The sequence below is a fragment of the Ctenopharyngodon idella genome, chromosome 7, assembly GCF_019924925.1.
Source record: "Ctenopharyngodon idella isolate HZGC_01 chromosome 7, HZGC01, whole genome shotgun sequence".
Classification (NCBI taxonomy): domain Eukaryota; kingdom Metazoa; phylum Chordata; class Actinopteri; order Cypriniformes; family Xenocyprididae; genus Ctenopharyngodon; species Ctenopharyngodon idella.
In genome coordinates, this window is record NC_067226.1 from 38,781,885 (window position 1) to 38,795,764 (window position 13,880).

General features: G+C 38.8%; 1 protein-coding gene across 9 annotated transcripts in view; it reads right to left on the bottom strand.

Annotated features, from left to right (window-relative positions):
• The window catches only part of LOC127516029 (sodium/potassium/calcium exchanger 2-like), a 70,379-nt gene that overhangs the window by 41,433 nt on the left and 15,066 nt on the right, over positions 1-13,880 (bottom strand). For 6 of the 9 annotated variants that reach the window (XM_051900297.1, XM_051900296.1, XM_051900291.1 and 3 more), the window contains 2 exons: positions 5,518-5,556; positions 2,473-2,581 (listed from right to left, as the gene is read on the bottom strand). In XM_051900297.1, the coding sequence (XP_051756257.1) occupies positions 2,473-2,581; positions 5,518-5,556 (148 nt within the window). The remainder of the gene's footprint in view (positions 1-2,472; positions 2,582-5,517; positions 5,557-13,880) is intronic. The other 3 variants (XM_051900299.1, XM_051900298.1, XM_051900295.1) reach the window with 1 other exon arrangement.

Consider the following 13,880-nt stretch of genomic DNA (forward strand, 5'->3'; position numbering starts at 1 on the left):
GCGCTATGACTTGCATCATGCGTAGCTCAACCCCGACTCAGAACTACCCATATGCAATGAGTGCTTTGGCCTTCCACAGACTTGCCGGGGGCCAAGACCCATGCAGGGCAGAGGTGGTGTGCCCGTAGCACTGCCACCCCACCACAGAGGGTAGTGAGAGAGAAAAAACTTTTAATGCAGATATGACCCTTTTGGTGTTCCATATTTGGCACCAAAAAAGGCTTCCAAACTGCCAAGTTTTTCATGCACGTCCAGGCTAAGACAGGGGGCGGGGCAAGGCGAGTACGCGTCACACCACGCCCCCAGGGGCCCGGGAAAGCATGGTCGTTAACTCTGAATCTGATTCAGCATGAGCACATCACAACCGTGGGACGCTCAGCCTCATCTTCATGTCCAGAGCCCAACAACCCTCTCTCCAATGTAGCAGTCGACATCTGATCCTCTGCTGGAGCCCTGACTAAGATGCTAGGTCCCCCATGAGAAGGACCAGCAATCCACCCAGAAGCTATCAGCCATGTGAGAGAGTGAACGTGGTCGTCTAACTGAACGACACACGGCGCTGAGCGCCGACGTGGCCATGTTTTTACCAAACATAAACCACCCACGAACACAGTCACAGCATGTTTGCGATGCGCTAGAGGAGTGGGGGGCCCACGGAGATTGGCTCGGCAGGTAATGCCCCACTGTGATCCTCTGGTCACCCTGGCTTATTCACCAAAAGTAGTACTTTTCTGATTCAGAAAGAGAAACTAGATCGGGGAATAGGTGAGGGGACTCCACCTCGTTTGAGGCACTCGAGTCTCGACCACGCATCTAGAGCGCCGAACAACGCGCTGGGTTGCCATGGCAACACGCGCTGTCAGCCGGCAGCTCGACGGCACACGGCGCGCTGAGCGCTCAAGCCCTTACGAGAAAGGCAAGACGAACAACGCGCCGACGTGGGCATGCTCTCTTTTTTTACAAGAGAATATGAACCACCCACAAACACAGTCTCAGCACGCTAAGCAGACATGAGAGAAAGTGATTGTGGCCGTCAGTGAGGATAGGAAACGACCGCCTCCAGAAACGCACAGACAGAATGACGTCTTGAAAAAGACGCAGTGTCTGTCTGTGAAGCTCTTTTAGAAGCTCTTGTTCTTTGTGCCGAAGCACACAGGGAACAGCCGCGATGTGACTGCAGGTACACTTTTCACTCCCTGAGTCACACACACAGAGGAACCGGCCCAAATCGCAAACCAACGGGGCAAATAATGCTGTGAAAACAGCAGTTGAGAGCTGTATAACAGCTCGAGAAGCTCACTCTGGGAAAGCTCGCGGCCTCGCTGTAAGGTGCCATAAAGCCAGCACTGTAGAACAAAAGCTCTTCAAAGGCTTGCGAAGTCACTCTCAGACTAACAGCAGGAACACACAGGTTGGCTCCGAAGCGAAAGACAGAGTGCGATTGCATCTGCTCCCCTATTTATACCACCTGGCGGGGGCGGTGCGCATTATGCAAATATCGCACGCCAACTTCATTGGCCTGTTGTAGTTCACTCGAAGCTGATAGGGCTCTCTAGCGATATCCCAATTCGTCGGTCACTACTGACGTACGTCGAACGTGACCGACTGAAAGGGAACTATAAAAGTATCTCAATGATACTAACCGCCTCCACAGCAACACATCTATTCTTAGACTGTTCACATTTACTGTTGCTCTTGCAGTTGCAAATTTCCAGTCATTTCTCTTATTAGATATCCGTGATTGGGAGTTCTGCGTGAGGGTCGCTCATGTTCAACAGAAAGCCACTTGGTTTGAAAGTGAAAAACTACACTATTGACACATGGACCTTTTTTGCCTGCAAAATCTCGCCAAAATTTCACTAATGTGACCGCACCTTTACGTTACATAATAAAATAGTACCATATGTAACATGGAAATTCTATACGTTTCTTTACAATTGTCATTAATCTCTCATAAAAAGCAGCAGACACACCAAGCCACACCGTAACACTACTGCACTTCATTAAACCATGACACACAGTCTACAAAAATATCTGTCAAAAATCACATTACCAGCTCTCCCAGTAGGCAAACATATGGAGGTATAGGTCTCCTTATTATTACAATAAAACTGATAGGAACTTGTGTATCAGATGAAAAGAGAAATGGTGTGAAATGAAAGCGTATTTCAAATAAATAGCAGAATAAAAGAAAAACAGGAAATCCCCACCCCCATTTTCTCATGAATGTAAAGCAAATTAAATTTTTTACCTAAAATTTTTTATCTATCTATCTATCTATTTATCTATCTATCAATCATGTGGTTAATTATCATTAAAATGTCTCCTTGCAAAAAACAGGCTTCATTTTTTTTTAATTAGTTAGTAAGTTATTTAGTTAGAGAATCACTTGTTTAAATAATTCATTAATTCTGCTGTTCAGAACATGATTCTGTTCTTAATTAATGTAGATGGAGTGTGTGTGTGTTTTACCTTCACTGAGAGGGTCAAGCGTGTGGATCATCAGCTGAAAGATGCTGTTCCTCATTAGGCTGTTGTGTAAAGAGGCGGAGCTTCCTCCTCTCTGCAGCCGTGGTTTGGCCTGTGATAGAAGGAGAAACATTAGTGAAATCACTGCATAGTATAATATAGTCAATATTAAACTATATTATTGATTTGACTGCACTGACACTATTGGATGATAACTGAACTGAGCTGAACAATGACATCACTGTTTTCTCCAGAACTGTTTTATAGATTAAATTAATTAATTTAATAATTGACGTTCTTTACAACAGAACTTAATCAACACTGAACTGACTTCAGCTGAACAATGACACTATTTTCTTTTAGAGCTGCTGTACAGCTGAAATGAACTCTGTTTGCATCATTGAATTATTTTCCTGTTATCACTGTAAAACTGCTTTGAAACAATCTGTATTGTATAAAGCGCTATATAAATAAAGGTGACTTGACTTGACATCATAAGGCTTCAGAGTGACAGCACGGTCGCCATAGAGACAGTATAACCATGACTCATCTTATGGAAGCAGCATTTTTGACCAATTCTAAACTGTGGCTGGACGTCCTTCAGAGGTCAGAGATGGGTGGGTCAGGATGATTGAGGGCAAGGGTTAAGGGGAGGCTTAATCTGTCTTCAGAGCAGCTGATGCTATAGTAACATGTCAGTGCAATCAGAAGAGTCAGCTGCTGATTAACACAAGCATACAGGTGTCAGGAGTGTGTGTGTGGTGTGCTGAGACAAACACTCAGTAAATTGCTCTGAGGATCAGGGAACAGTGCTGGCAGATGTCAAGGTTCCATTTTTACTGTCACTTTGAGGGAAAGAGGTGCAGACTGTAGCACTATATATCTATCCATCTATCTATCTTGGTCTGTCTATCTAACATAAAAGCACCAAAACGTGTCATGTTTTTTGGAAATCCATCCATCCATCCATCCATCCATCCATCCATCTATTTATCTTATCCATCCATCCATCCATCCATCCATTTATCTTATCCATCCATCCGTATATCTATTTATCTTATCCATCCATCCGTATATCTATTTATCTTATCCATCTATTAATTAAGATATATTTTAAATAATAATAATAATAAATTCCTAGGTGATTCCCAGTAGATATTTTGAAGAAGGCAGTTTTTCTTATACTGTGGAACAAAGAGTTTCATTAAGCAAGCTTCATGCTTTACATCACAGAAGGGGTGCCGCTGGGGTTTCTGGGCCCCCTGGCTAAGTTCTCCATCGAATTTCACCGTCAGTTGGGGGGGTGGGGTGTATGAGGCAGCGGGCACCCGATAGCGCCCCTGTCTGACACTCAGAATCGCCCTAATCTTCCCCCCGTTACGGCGCCCCTGCATCACAGCACTAACTAGGGCTGCACGATACTGGAAAAAACTGACATTGCGATATTTTATTTTTCTGTGATATACTGCGATATGAAATAAATTCACCAGATTACTTGAATACATGAGTTTGGAAAGAATTAATACTTCTAGAATTATTGGGGTGATTTAAATGAAATAAAGAGTGCCTTGTATTTTTAATGGAAAATGAATAATCAAATGTAAAGTAACACTGTGTAGTCTTCACTGTATAAACTAAATATAATTAATCTGTGTTAAAGCTGCAAAAGTGATTTTCTCTTCGTATTTTGTTGTTTGTTAACATTCATGACACAAAGCAGCAAGCCTGCTGTCACTTTAAGACCGAATGTGCTGATCCTTTATAATGATACACATCCATTTTCTTTGTTTGCGTTACCTAAGACATGAGCAGCTGTGTTTACAAGGATACTCGCAGAGACGGACATTTTAAGCACAAATAGACGCGGAAGTGAACAGAATTCAGTGTTCATGGCCATGCACAGAAAACAGCGTGTACAGCTGACAGGACCTAAAACACATGCAAATTATGAACTTTCGGTCTATGATGGTTAAACTGTCTGTACGGATTAACGATCCCTATACTAGTAAGTAAGTAAAATTTTATTTATATAGGACTTTTAACGCTACAATGCACAAAGTGCTTTACACAATATAAAAACATAATCATTGATATACATTAAAGGATTAGTTCACTTTCAAATGAAAATTAGCCCAAGCTTTACTTTTCACCCTCAAGCCATTCTAGGTGTATATGACTTTCTTCTTTCTGATGAACACAATCGGAGATATTTTAATAAATATCCTGACGCATCCGAGCTTTATAAGGGCAGTGAACAGGGGTCACGAGCTGAAGAAAGTGCTTCCATCCATCATAAACGTGTACTCCACATGGTTCCGGGGGGTTAATAAAGGGCTTCTGAGGTGAAGCAATGCGTTTGTGTAAAAAAACAAATCCATATTTAACAAGTTATGAAGTAAAATATCTAGTTTCCGCCAGACCGCCTTCCGTATTCAACAAACGAAGAAAGTGTAAAACTCTTGCAGTTCAAAAAGCTTACGCTACGTCCTACACCTTCCCTATTCAACTTACGGAAAAAGTGTAACTGACACGACGGCAGTTTACACTTTCTTCGCAACTTGAATACGGAAGGTGTTCTGGCAGAAGCTAGATATTTTACTTTATTATAGAATTTTTTTTTTTTTTTACACAAATGCATCACTTCACTTTAGAAGGCCAGAAGTACACATTTATGATGGATGGATGTGGATGGAAGCATTTTCTTCAGCTCATACTTGTGACCCCTGTTCACTGCCATTATAAAGCTTGGATGTGTCAGGATATTTATTAAAATATCTCCGATTGTGTTCATCAGAAAGAAGAAAGTCATATACACCTAGGATGGCTTGAGGGTGAGTAAAGATTGGGCTAATTTTCATTTGAAAGTGAACTAATCCTAAAGGAGGATTAATTGTAATTGTAAATTACTTCATTAAAATGAAGATATACTAGACATCACACTTTCTCCGATGTGACTATCGTGGATGTGCACATCGCAGTATCAATGCTGAAACAATACATCGTGCACAAACACAAATGCACAGACACGTTGACAGGGACAACACTTACCGACAGTTTGCTGTCATCCTCCACTCCACTAGGGCTCAACTTCACAGTCAAGAGACGAACAAAAAGAGAAAGAAAGAGAGAGAAGAGACAACAGCACAGTGATGTGAGACAGGACCAGCAGACAGCACACTGACATCAGACTCCATAGAGACACACACTAAAAACACATCAACTAACAGAGCTGGGACAGAGCTGACAGAGTGTGTTTGACCTCTGACCTCACCGAGAGTGTGTGTTCTGACCTCACCAACAGTGTGTTTTGACTTCTGACCTCACCAAGAGTGTTTGACCTCTGACCTCAAAGAGTGTGTGTGCTTCATTTCATTTATTTTATTTATAAAACACATTTAAAAACAATGCAAGGTTGACCAAAGTGCTGTACAGATCATAATACTCAAAGATAAAAAGAAATTACAATATATAAAACAGCAGACATTTAAATACCAACCCTAAGAAGATGTTTTTTAAGTTTAGATTTAAAAGAGGAGAGTGATTGTGCCTTTCAGATCAATACCGGAAGGCTGTTCCAGAGTTTAGGGCCTACTAGTGCAAATGCTCAGTCTCCACAATGTTTTAGCCTAGATCTACAAACAGAAAGCAATCCAAGGTTGCTACTGTAGATCTAAGTGACCTGGATGGATTATGACAATGTAGAATGTCAGATAGGTACATTGGTGCTAGGCCATGTAGTGCTTTAAAAACAAAAACTAAAATTCTGAATTCAATTCTCAGTTTGACTGGTAGCCAATGCAGAGAGATCAAAATTGGGGTGATGTGAACGAATTTGTGACTACCAGTCAACAGCCTGGCTGCAGCATTTTTAACCATTTGAAGATGCCCAATAGATGTTTGGTTTGCCCCATAGTAGAGTCAATTGCAGTAATCGAGGCATGAAGTGATAAACGCATGAATAACTGTTTCAAAATCCTTTATAGAGAGAAAAGATTTAACTTTTGCTGGACGTTGTAAATTAAAGAAGAAACGTGATTTAACAACAGAATTAATTTGTTTATCAAATTTGAGACCTGAGTCAAATAACACACCAAGATTTTTCACACATGGAATAGCATAGAAACTGAAGTCACCAAGGTCCAGATCGCCAAAGTCGTAAGAGTCACTAGGACCAAACAGTACTTCTTCAGTTTGTGCTTAAACTCTGAATTCAAAGAGAGTGTGCTGACCTCTGACCTCACAGAGAGTGTGTTTGACCTCTGACCTCAAAGAGAGCGAGTGTTTTAACCTCTAACCTCACAGAGTATGTTTTGTGACTTCTGACCCTGCTGAGTGTGTTTTGACCTCTGACCTTGCCAAGTGTGCAATTTCACCTCTGACCTCATAGTGATTTTGACCAGTGACATCAAGGGTGTGCTATTACCTCTGACTTCACAGAGAGTGTGCTCTGACTTTTGACCTCTTACCTCACTGTGTGTGCTGTGACCTTACTGTGTCTTATTAAATATGACCTTACTGATTGTGTTCTGACCTAACTGTGTATTTTGACATTTCCAAAGTTGTAACCTTAGACTCAACTAAATATGTTTTGACCTCTGACCTCAAAAAGTGTGTGCTGTTACCTCTAACCTCACAGAGAGTGTATTCTGTCCTCTGACCTGGCCTCACCGAGTGTATATTTTGACCTCTGACTTCACCAAATGTGTGCTGTGACCTCACTGTGTGTTATGAAATGTGACCTTACTGATTATGTGCTGACTGCGGAAAGACGTCAATAAAATAGCTTCAGTGTCACTTAGTAGCTACACTATATTGCGAAAAGTTTTGGGACGCCTGCCTTTACATGCACATGAACTTTAATGACATCCCATTCTTAATCCATAGGGTTTAATATGGAGTTGACCCACCCTTTGCAGCTATAACAGCCTCAACTGCTTCCACTTTGTTATGATAAAACTAACAGTTGACCGTGGAAAATTTAGTAGTGAGGAAATTTCACGAATGGACTTATTGCACAGGTGGCAACTTATCACGGTACCACGCTTGAATTCACTGAGCTCCTGAGAGCGACCCATTCTTTCACAAATGTTTGTAGAAGCAGTCTGCATGCTTGATTTTATACACCTGTGGCCATGGAAGTGATTGTATGTTTCCATCCAAAGTTGTGTATTTAACTTATGTGCAAATTTTGAATATCACATAAAACATTTGCGAATAAAGCAGTGTTTCCATCTAGCAAGTGAAAGAGAACAATAACGTCACTTCCTGATACACTGGTGCTAAGTTTCTGCAGTAGAAGCCACTGTATAAAATAATTTTTATATATAATAAATGCAATAAACGCTGTCATGTTATCTTGCATTTAGATGCCTGGTGTTTGTGAATCCAATCGTGTGAAGTGCTTCTGGGAAGGAATTATACTGAACCATCTTTGCTCAGGCATTACAGAATGACCAAAACAGCATTTCAGATGTGGTGCAACAAGACTGGGCCGCTGGTTGGTCCAGTTATACTGTCACATTGCAAAGTCACATGTCTTTTTTGATGCGCATCAAGGAATTTATTCGGTAAAAGTGTTACCATTGTACAACCCGAATTCCGGAAATGTTGGGACGTTTTTTAAATTTGAATAAAATGAAAACTAAAAGACTTTCAAATCACATGAGCCAATATTTTATTCACAATAGAACATAGATAACATAATAAAATTTAAACTGAGAAATTTTATGCACAAAATGAGCTCATTTCAAATTTGATGCCTGCTACGGTCTCAAAATAGTTGGGATGGGGGCATGTTTACCATGGTGTAGCATTTCTTCTTCTTTTCAAAACAGTGTGAAGACGTCTGGGCATCGAGGTTATGAGTTTCTTGAGTTTTGGTGCTGAAATTTGGTCCCATTCTTGCCTGATATAGGTCTCCAGCTGCTGAAGAGTTTGTGGTCATCTTTGACGTATTTTTCTCTATAGGTGAAAGATCTGGACTGCAGGCAGGCCAGTTCAGCACCTGGACTCTTCTACGACGAAGCCATGCTGTTGTAATAGCTGCAGTATGTGATTTTGCATTGTCCTGCTGAAATACACAAGCACTTTTCCACTTTGAAACAGTCCATTTTAAATGAACCTTGGCCCACAGGACACGACGGCGCTTCTGGACTATGTCACATATGGCTTCCTTTTTGCATGATAGAGCTTTAGTTGGCATCTGCAGATGGCACGATGGATTGTGTTTACCAACAGTAGTTTCTGGAAGTATTCCTGGGCCCATTTAGTAATGTCATTGACATTGACAATGCCGATGAGTGACGCAGTGTCGTCTGAGGGCCCGAAGACCACGGGCATCCAATAAAGGTCTTCGCCCTTGTCCTTTACGCACAGAGATTTCTCCAGTTTCTCTGAATAAAAGTGTAAAATTTCTCTGTTTAAACATTTGTTATGTTATCTATGTTCTATGGTGAATAAAATATTGGCTCATGTGATTTGAAAGTCTTTTAGTTTTATTTTATTTTATTCACATTTAAAAAACACATTTAAACTACGAACTCGGGTTGTAGTTTATGCGTATGTTTTTGTTGCATAAAAAAATGTATCCTACTCATTTGAGCGCATACGTTTTTTTATGCGCATTTTTAGAATTTATGCATTTCTTGGTGTTTCCAGCGTTTTTTTATGCAATATCCCAAAATGTGCATAAAAATAAGTAGATGGAAACACAGCCAGTGTTAGATTTGCCTCAGAAAGGCCATTCAATGACCATAAACTCGACAGCCAGAAAATAAATTTCTAGAGAGGAGTATTTTGCTAAATATATGTACTATATTTCCCTACACAACAGGCTATGACACTTTAAACAACACTTTCCTATAAACCAGTCACTCCCAGCCCAGTCTGGAGCAATGTGGGCCAATCTATTCTAATCCAGTACTATTAAGAACTGGTTTATAGTCAGATGGTCTCTTGAAGTGGGTAGTTCTAGTCAGAATATGCAGTAAACTGATGTAAAGCTCTGTGAGTTATGTTCCAGTGTTCCCAATCCAACAGGCTGCAACACAGCGAACGGGTACTGAAAGAGCTGAAAGGTCATGTGCAGTGGACTTTGCTACTAGAACATCAGTGGGATCAGTTCAGCAGGTAATGCAGAACCATTACAGCTTCAATCATGATGGAAAAGACTCTAAAATTAGCTCTTAGGGCTAAATTAGCTCCAAGAGAGTGCCCTGGAAGAAATCAATTTGTACCTCTTGTCTCTGCACACCTAGTTTACTCATCACCAACCTGGAACCAACTTGCAGTGCGAGTCTGTTAAAAATCAGCATCCATTTCCATGCTTTTATTCAAATGTAATTGAAATCTTTTTGCACCCACAGTGCTGAGAACACTAAAGTTGCTTTTTGTTTAGCATCTTCATCATATTTCAAATATAACTCCACATAAATAAATAAAATGCATAAGTAATAAAAAACAAATAAAATGTGTAATTGAAATGCGTAAATAAATAAATAAATAAATAAGCAAGCCTTTCCCCTCTTGTTAATTAGTGACCCAATTTTCTGCAAGCTGAACTAATTACAAAAGCAGCCACTCTCATCACCTACAGGGGATTTCAGGATGGCCCAGACCCCAAAGCGCAAATCACAAAGGAGCCAAATCATCAATCTCCAACACTTAACAGAAAAAAGGAAAAGCCTCCTCAATTAAGTGTAACATCCTAAAATAAGGCACTAAGAAAATGTCTGTGCCTCTTTCAACAAAACATCAAATCAGTGCTACTGTAGCTAATATACCTTGATAGTTTTATGCTGGTAAATGGAATATGTGTAAACGAGGCCCATTAATTAGTTAAATAGTGGAGCTATGCTCAGGGATTTCAACTAAACAGGCAACTTAGTTTTGCTTTCTCTAAGCAGCTCAGAGCAAGATGTGAATCAAATGTGAGGCTGATAAGAAGATGTGAGCTGACTAATTGGAGGCATTACAGATCTAAGATTAAGCCTATTACTTAAATGTGCTCACAACTAATGTATTTAAATAAGTGAATCTATTTTAAAGGGGTCCTATTATGCTTTTTTACATGTTCAACTTTCTTTAGTGTGTAATGTTGCTGTTTGAGCATGAAAAAGATCTGTTACAAACCACAAAGTCACTCCAAAGACAGTTACACCCTATATCAGTAAGCACTGTTTCTGAACTCCCTGAAATGCCTCGATTGTACTCTTGAGTTTTCTTCCAGGAATGTACATGTCACAATATTCCTCATTTAAATGAGATGCATTAGTTTTGTGTTGAAACTCATGGGCTGCATCCAAAATTGCATACCTAAAAAACAGTATGTGACAGAAGAAGTATGTCCGAATTCACAGTTTTCACAGTACTTGCAGTACTGCTACTTCCGGCAAGATTCTGAAGTGTACATACGATGGAAACTTTACTATCCAATGAGGCCACGGGAGAGGAGTTGTGAATGGCACTGAAGCGACTCAACTGACGCTGGTAGGTCACATGATAATGACAAAATTATATAGTACATCCAGATTACATTCATACTACACACATTCACACTATATACAGTGCCACTTGAAAGTTTGTGAACCCCTTGCAGAATCTGTGAAAATGTTAATAATTTTAACAAAATAAAAGAGATAATACAAAATGCATGTTATTTTTTATTTAGTACTGTCCTGATTAAAACATTTTACATACAAGATGTATGTAGTGATGTATGAGTGTGGATTTTTCTGAAGAATCAATCAATTTTTCTGAGGAATCAATGGTTCACAAACCTTTGAATGGGGTCATTTTAATAAATTCAGCTATTTTTTTTTTTTTTTTGTCTTGTGAATTATATGTAAATATCTTTTATGTAAAATATCTTACTCAGGACAGTACTAAATAAAAAATAACATGCATTTTGTATGATATCTCTTATTTTGTTAAAATGTTTCACATTTTCACAGATTCTGGAAGGGGTTCACAAACTTTTAAGTGGCACTGTATATTTACACTACTTATTTATCGGTTGTGAAGTATTTACTTATTCAAAATAGGTACCTACTCAAGAGAGTATGTGATTTCGGACGCGACCATGGTTATGGTAAGGGGCGTGACATTTCCCAAACACGCTCAAAGCGGCTGACGAATCACAACACAGTGGTCCAGAACACATTGTGCTTTTTGGTAGGAGGGGCTTTATAGAGACAGAACTAAACAATGTTACTGACAGACTGGGAAGAGGTGCTGCAACAATGCCAAATATGAGAAAAATAAAGTGTTTTTGAAAATACAAGCATAACAACCTATTCTAGTAGACCCTAAAAACAAAATCAAGACTTTGTAAAAGGGCATAATAGGTCCCCTTTAATATAAATCTTGCTGCAGTCTGTGAAATTCATTTCTGTCCTTAAAACTGTCGCTTGATATCAGCTAAATAAGCATATCTGGCCAAAAACACTGTCATCAATTGTACAATACATCTTAACTAAGACTCTGGACAGTAATTAAATGGGGTAAATTTCCTGTTGACTAAGGAGGTCAAGCGACAGTACTATAGTTGTCGTGTTTGAGTGTGTGTGTTTGTTTGTGTAGAGGTCACCTTGGAGATGGCATGAGGGCCAACAAAACAGAATTGGTGAAGGTTGTGATTATGAGCACAGGCTGCTGAATGAACATTGATAGAGCAAATTCAGTCATTATGATAATTAGCCTTTCACAAGCCTCATCATAGTGACTGATTGCAATCAGACCTGCTTTAATCTGCAAAGTACCACAGACTTGAACAGTGTGACCACTGTATGTGCGCACACACATATACAACACACATTAATATTCATTCAGAAAATAATAATAATAATAATAATAATAATAATAATAATACTCTATTACACTGTAGTCTAAAAGATTCTAACAGGCAAGAATTGGCTGAACTGGTATTTAAATTTAAATAACAGGTGGAATTTACATAATTGGAATTCAAAGAAATGTAACAAATTCTAATGATTCAACAAATAGGAAGATGATAACTTCCTTTTAAAAAGGTCCATCCAAAAGTCTGTGGTCACTAATTTAATACATTTGGTCATAAAATGCATATTATGTACTGAGTGAAATGAAAAATAAACATGAATGTCTTACTTTCTATTACTTTCTTTTGGGTGAAATTTTCCACTTCGAGACTTAGAAATTAGTCTACCATCAAGCCCTTGACAGAAAATTATTTTCAAAATTGTGAAAATGGCAGCAGGACAAAATCTCTAGCTTCTACTGCTTCCCACAACAGAAAGTATCCGCACAAACAAGAGCATCACACACACAGCTGATGATGCTTCAGTAAGGAAAGTCCCGACTGTTCTGCCTTCAACATTAGCTAATTCTCTAATCTTTTAAAATAGCTTAGATCGATTGAGCCTCAGGTTTCTGTCTCCATCTCTCTCGCAGCTCCTCACCTTCAGTCCTCATCATGAGTGACCTTGCCACTCAGGATCAAATACACACTAATGGGATCTGCTTACATACATACACACAGGTAATTATATGCGCACACAGCGGCTGACAGCAGGAGAGGAACACCTCACCCATTTTATTGTGAGATTGGTGGGTTATGATGTACATGTTTAATTGATCTAGATTGTGTTTACTCATTATGTTGTCTATACATTTTTGCAAATTCTGTTGCGTAAAAGGCACTTTCCACAAATAGGATGCATTTTAAAGTCTCATTACTTAAAAGCATTTGAGGCACAAATGAAAACTGTTAGATTTGTTAGAAACTATTAAGATGTCTTAAGGGCTTTGACCTTCTTGACTGTATCCAACAAATAAATTCATACAAAATTGTCAGTCTTCATAATCTGTTGAACTGGCATTGTTTATTATACTGAAAAGTAAATTGTGATTAAATAATTATAATCACTAAATATGTATTTAGCATGGTCCCACATTTTGTCCCTGCTACCAGATGATTAAGCAGAAATTGCAGCTGACATCCATATTGTAACGATTTTCAAGTGAAACGGCTTATCAAACAAAAGCAAAACAAAAAAAAACTTTATATTATTCTTTAGTTAATGATTAGACTGTGAAAGAGAAGGAAGAAAAAGTTTTGAAATTTTGCTTAATATGCATTAAGAAAATAAAACAATTAAATTATTTTTTAATTCATGCAAATTTTAAAAAATAAACAAAATTAAAATTGTAACTCCGTGTTACACCAGTTATTGCAAGAAAAAAGATCAAATATGTAATATATATATTTGACATAAGTAACATTTTCTGTAAGCTAAGCACTTTCTTCTTCTGACCATTTGCTCAAAAAAAAAAAAAAAAAAACTTAATTTTTAAGGATTTTCTATTTTGTACCCTATCCTTGGAAATTACCAAAAGTAAACACCTTGCAGAATCTCAGATGTTTTTCTCATGGA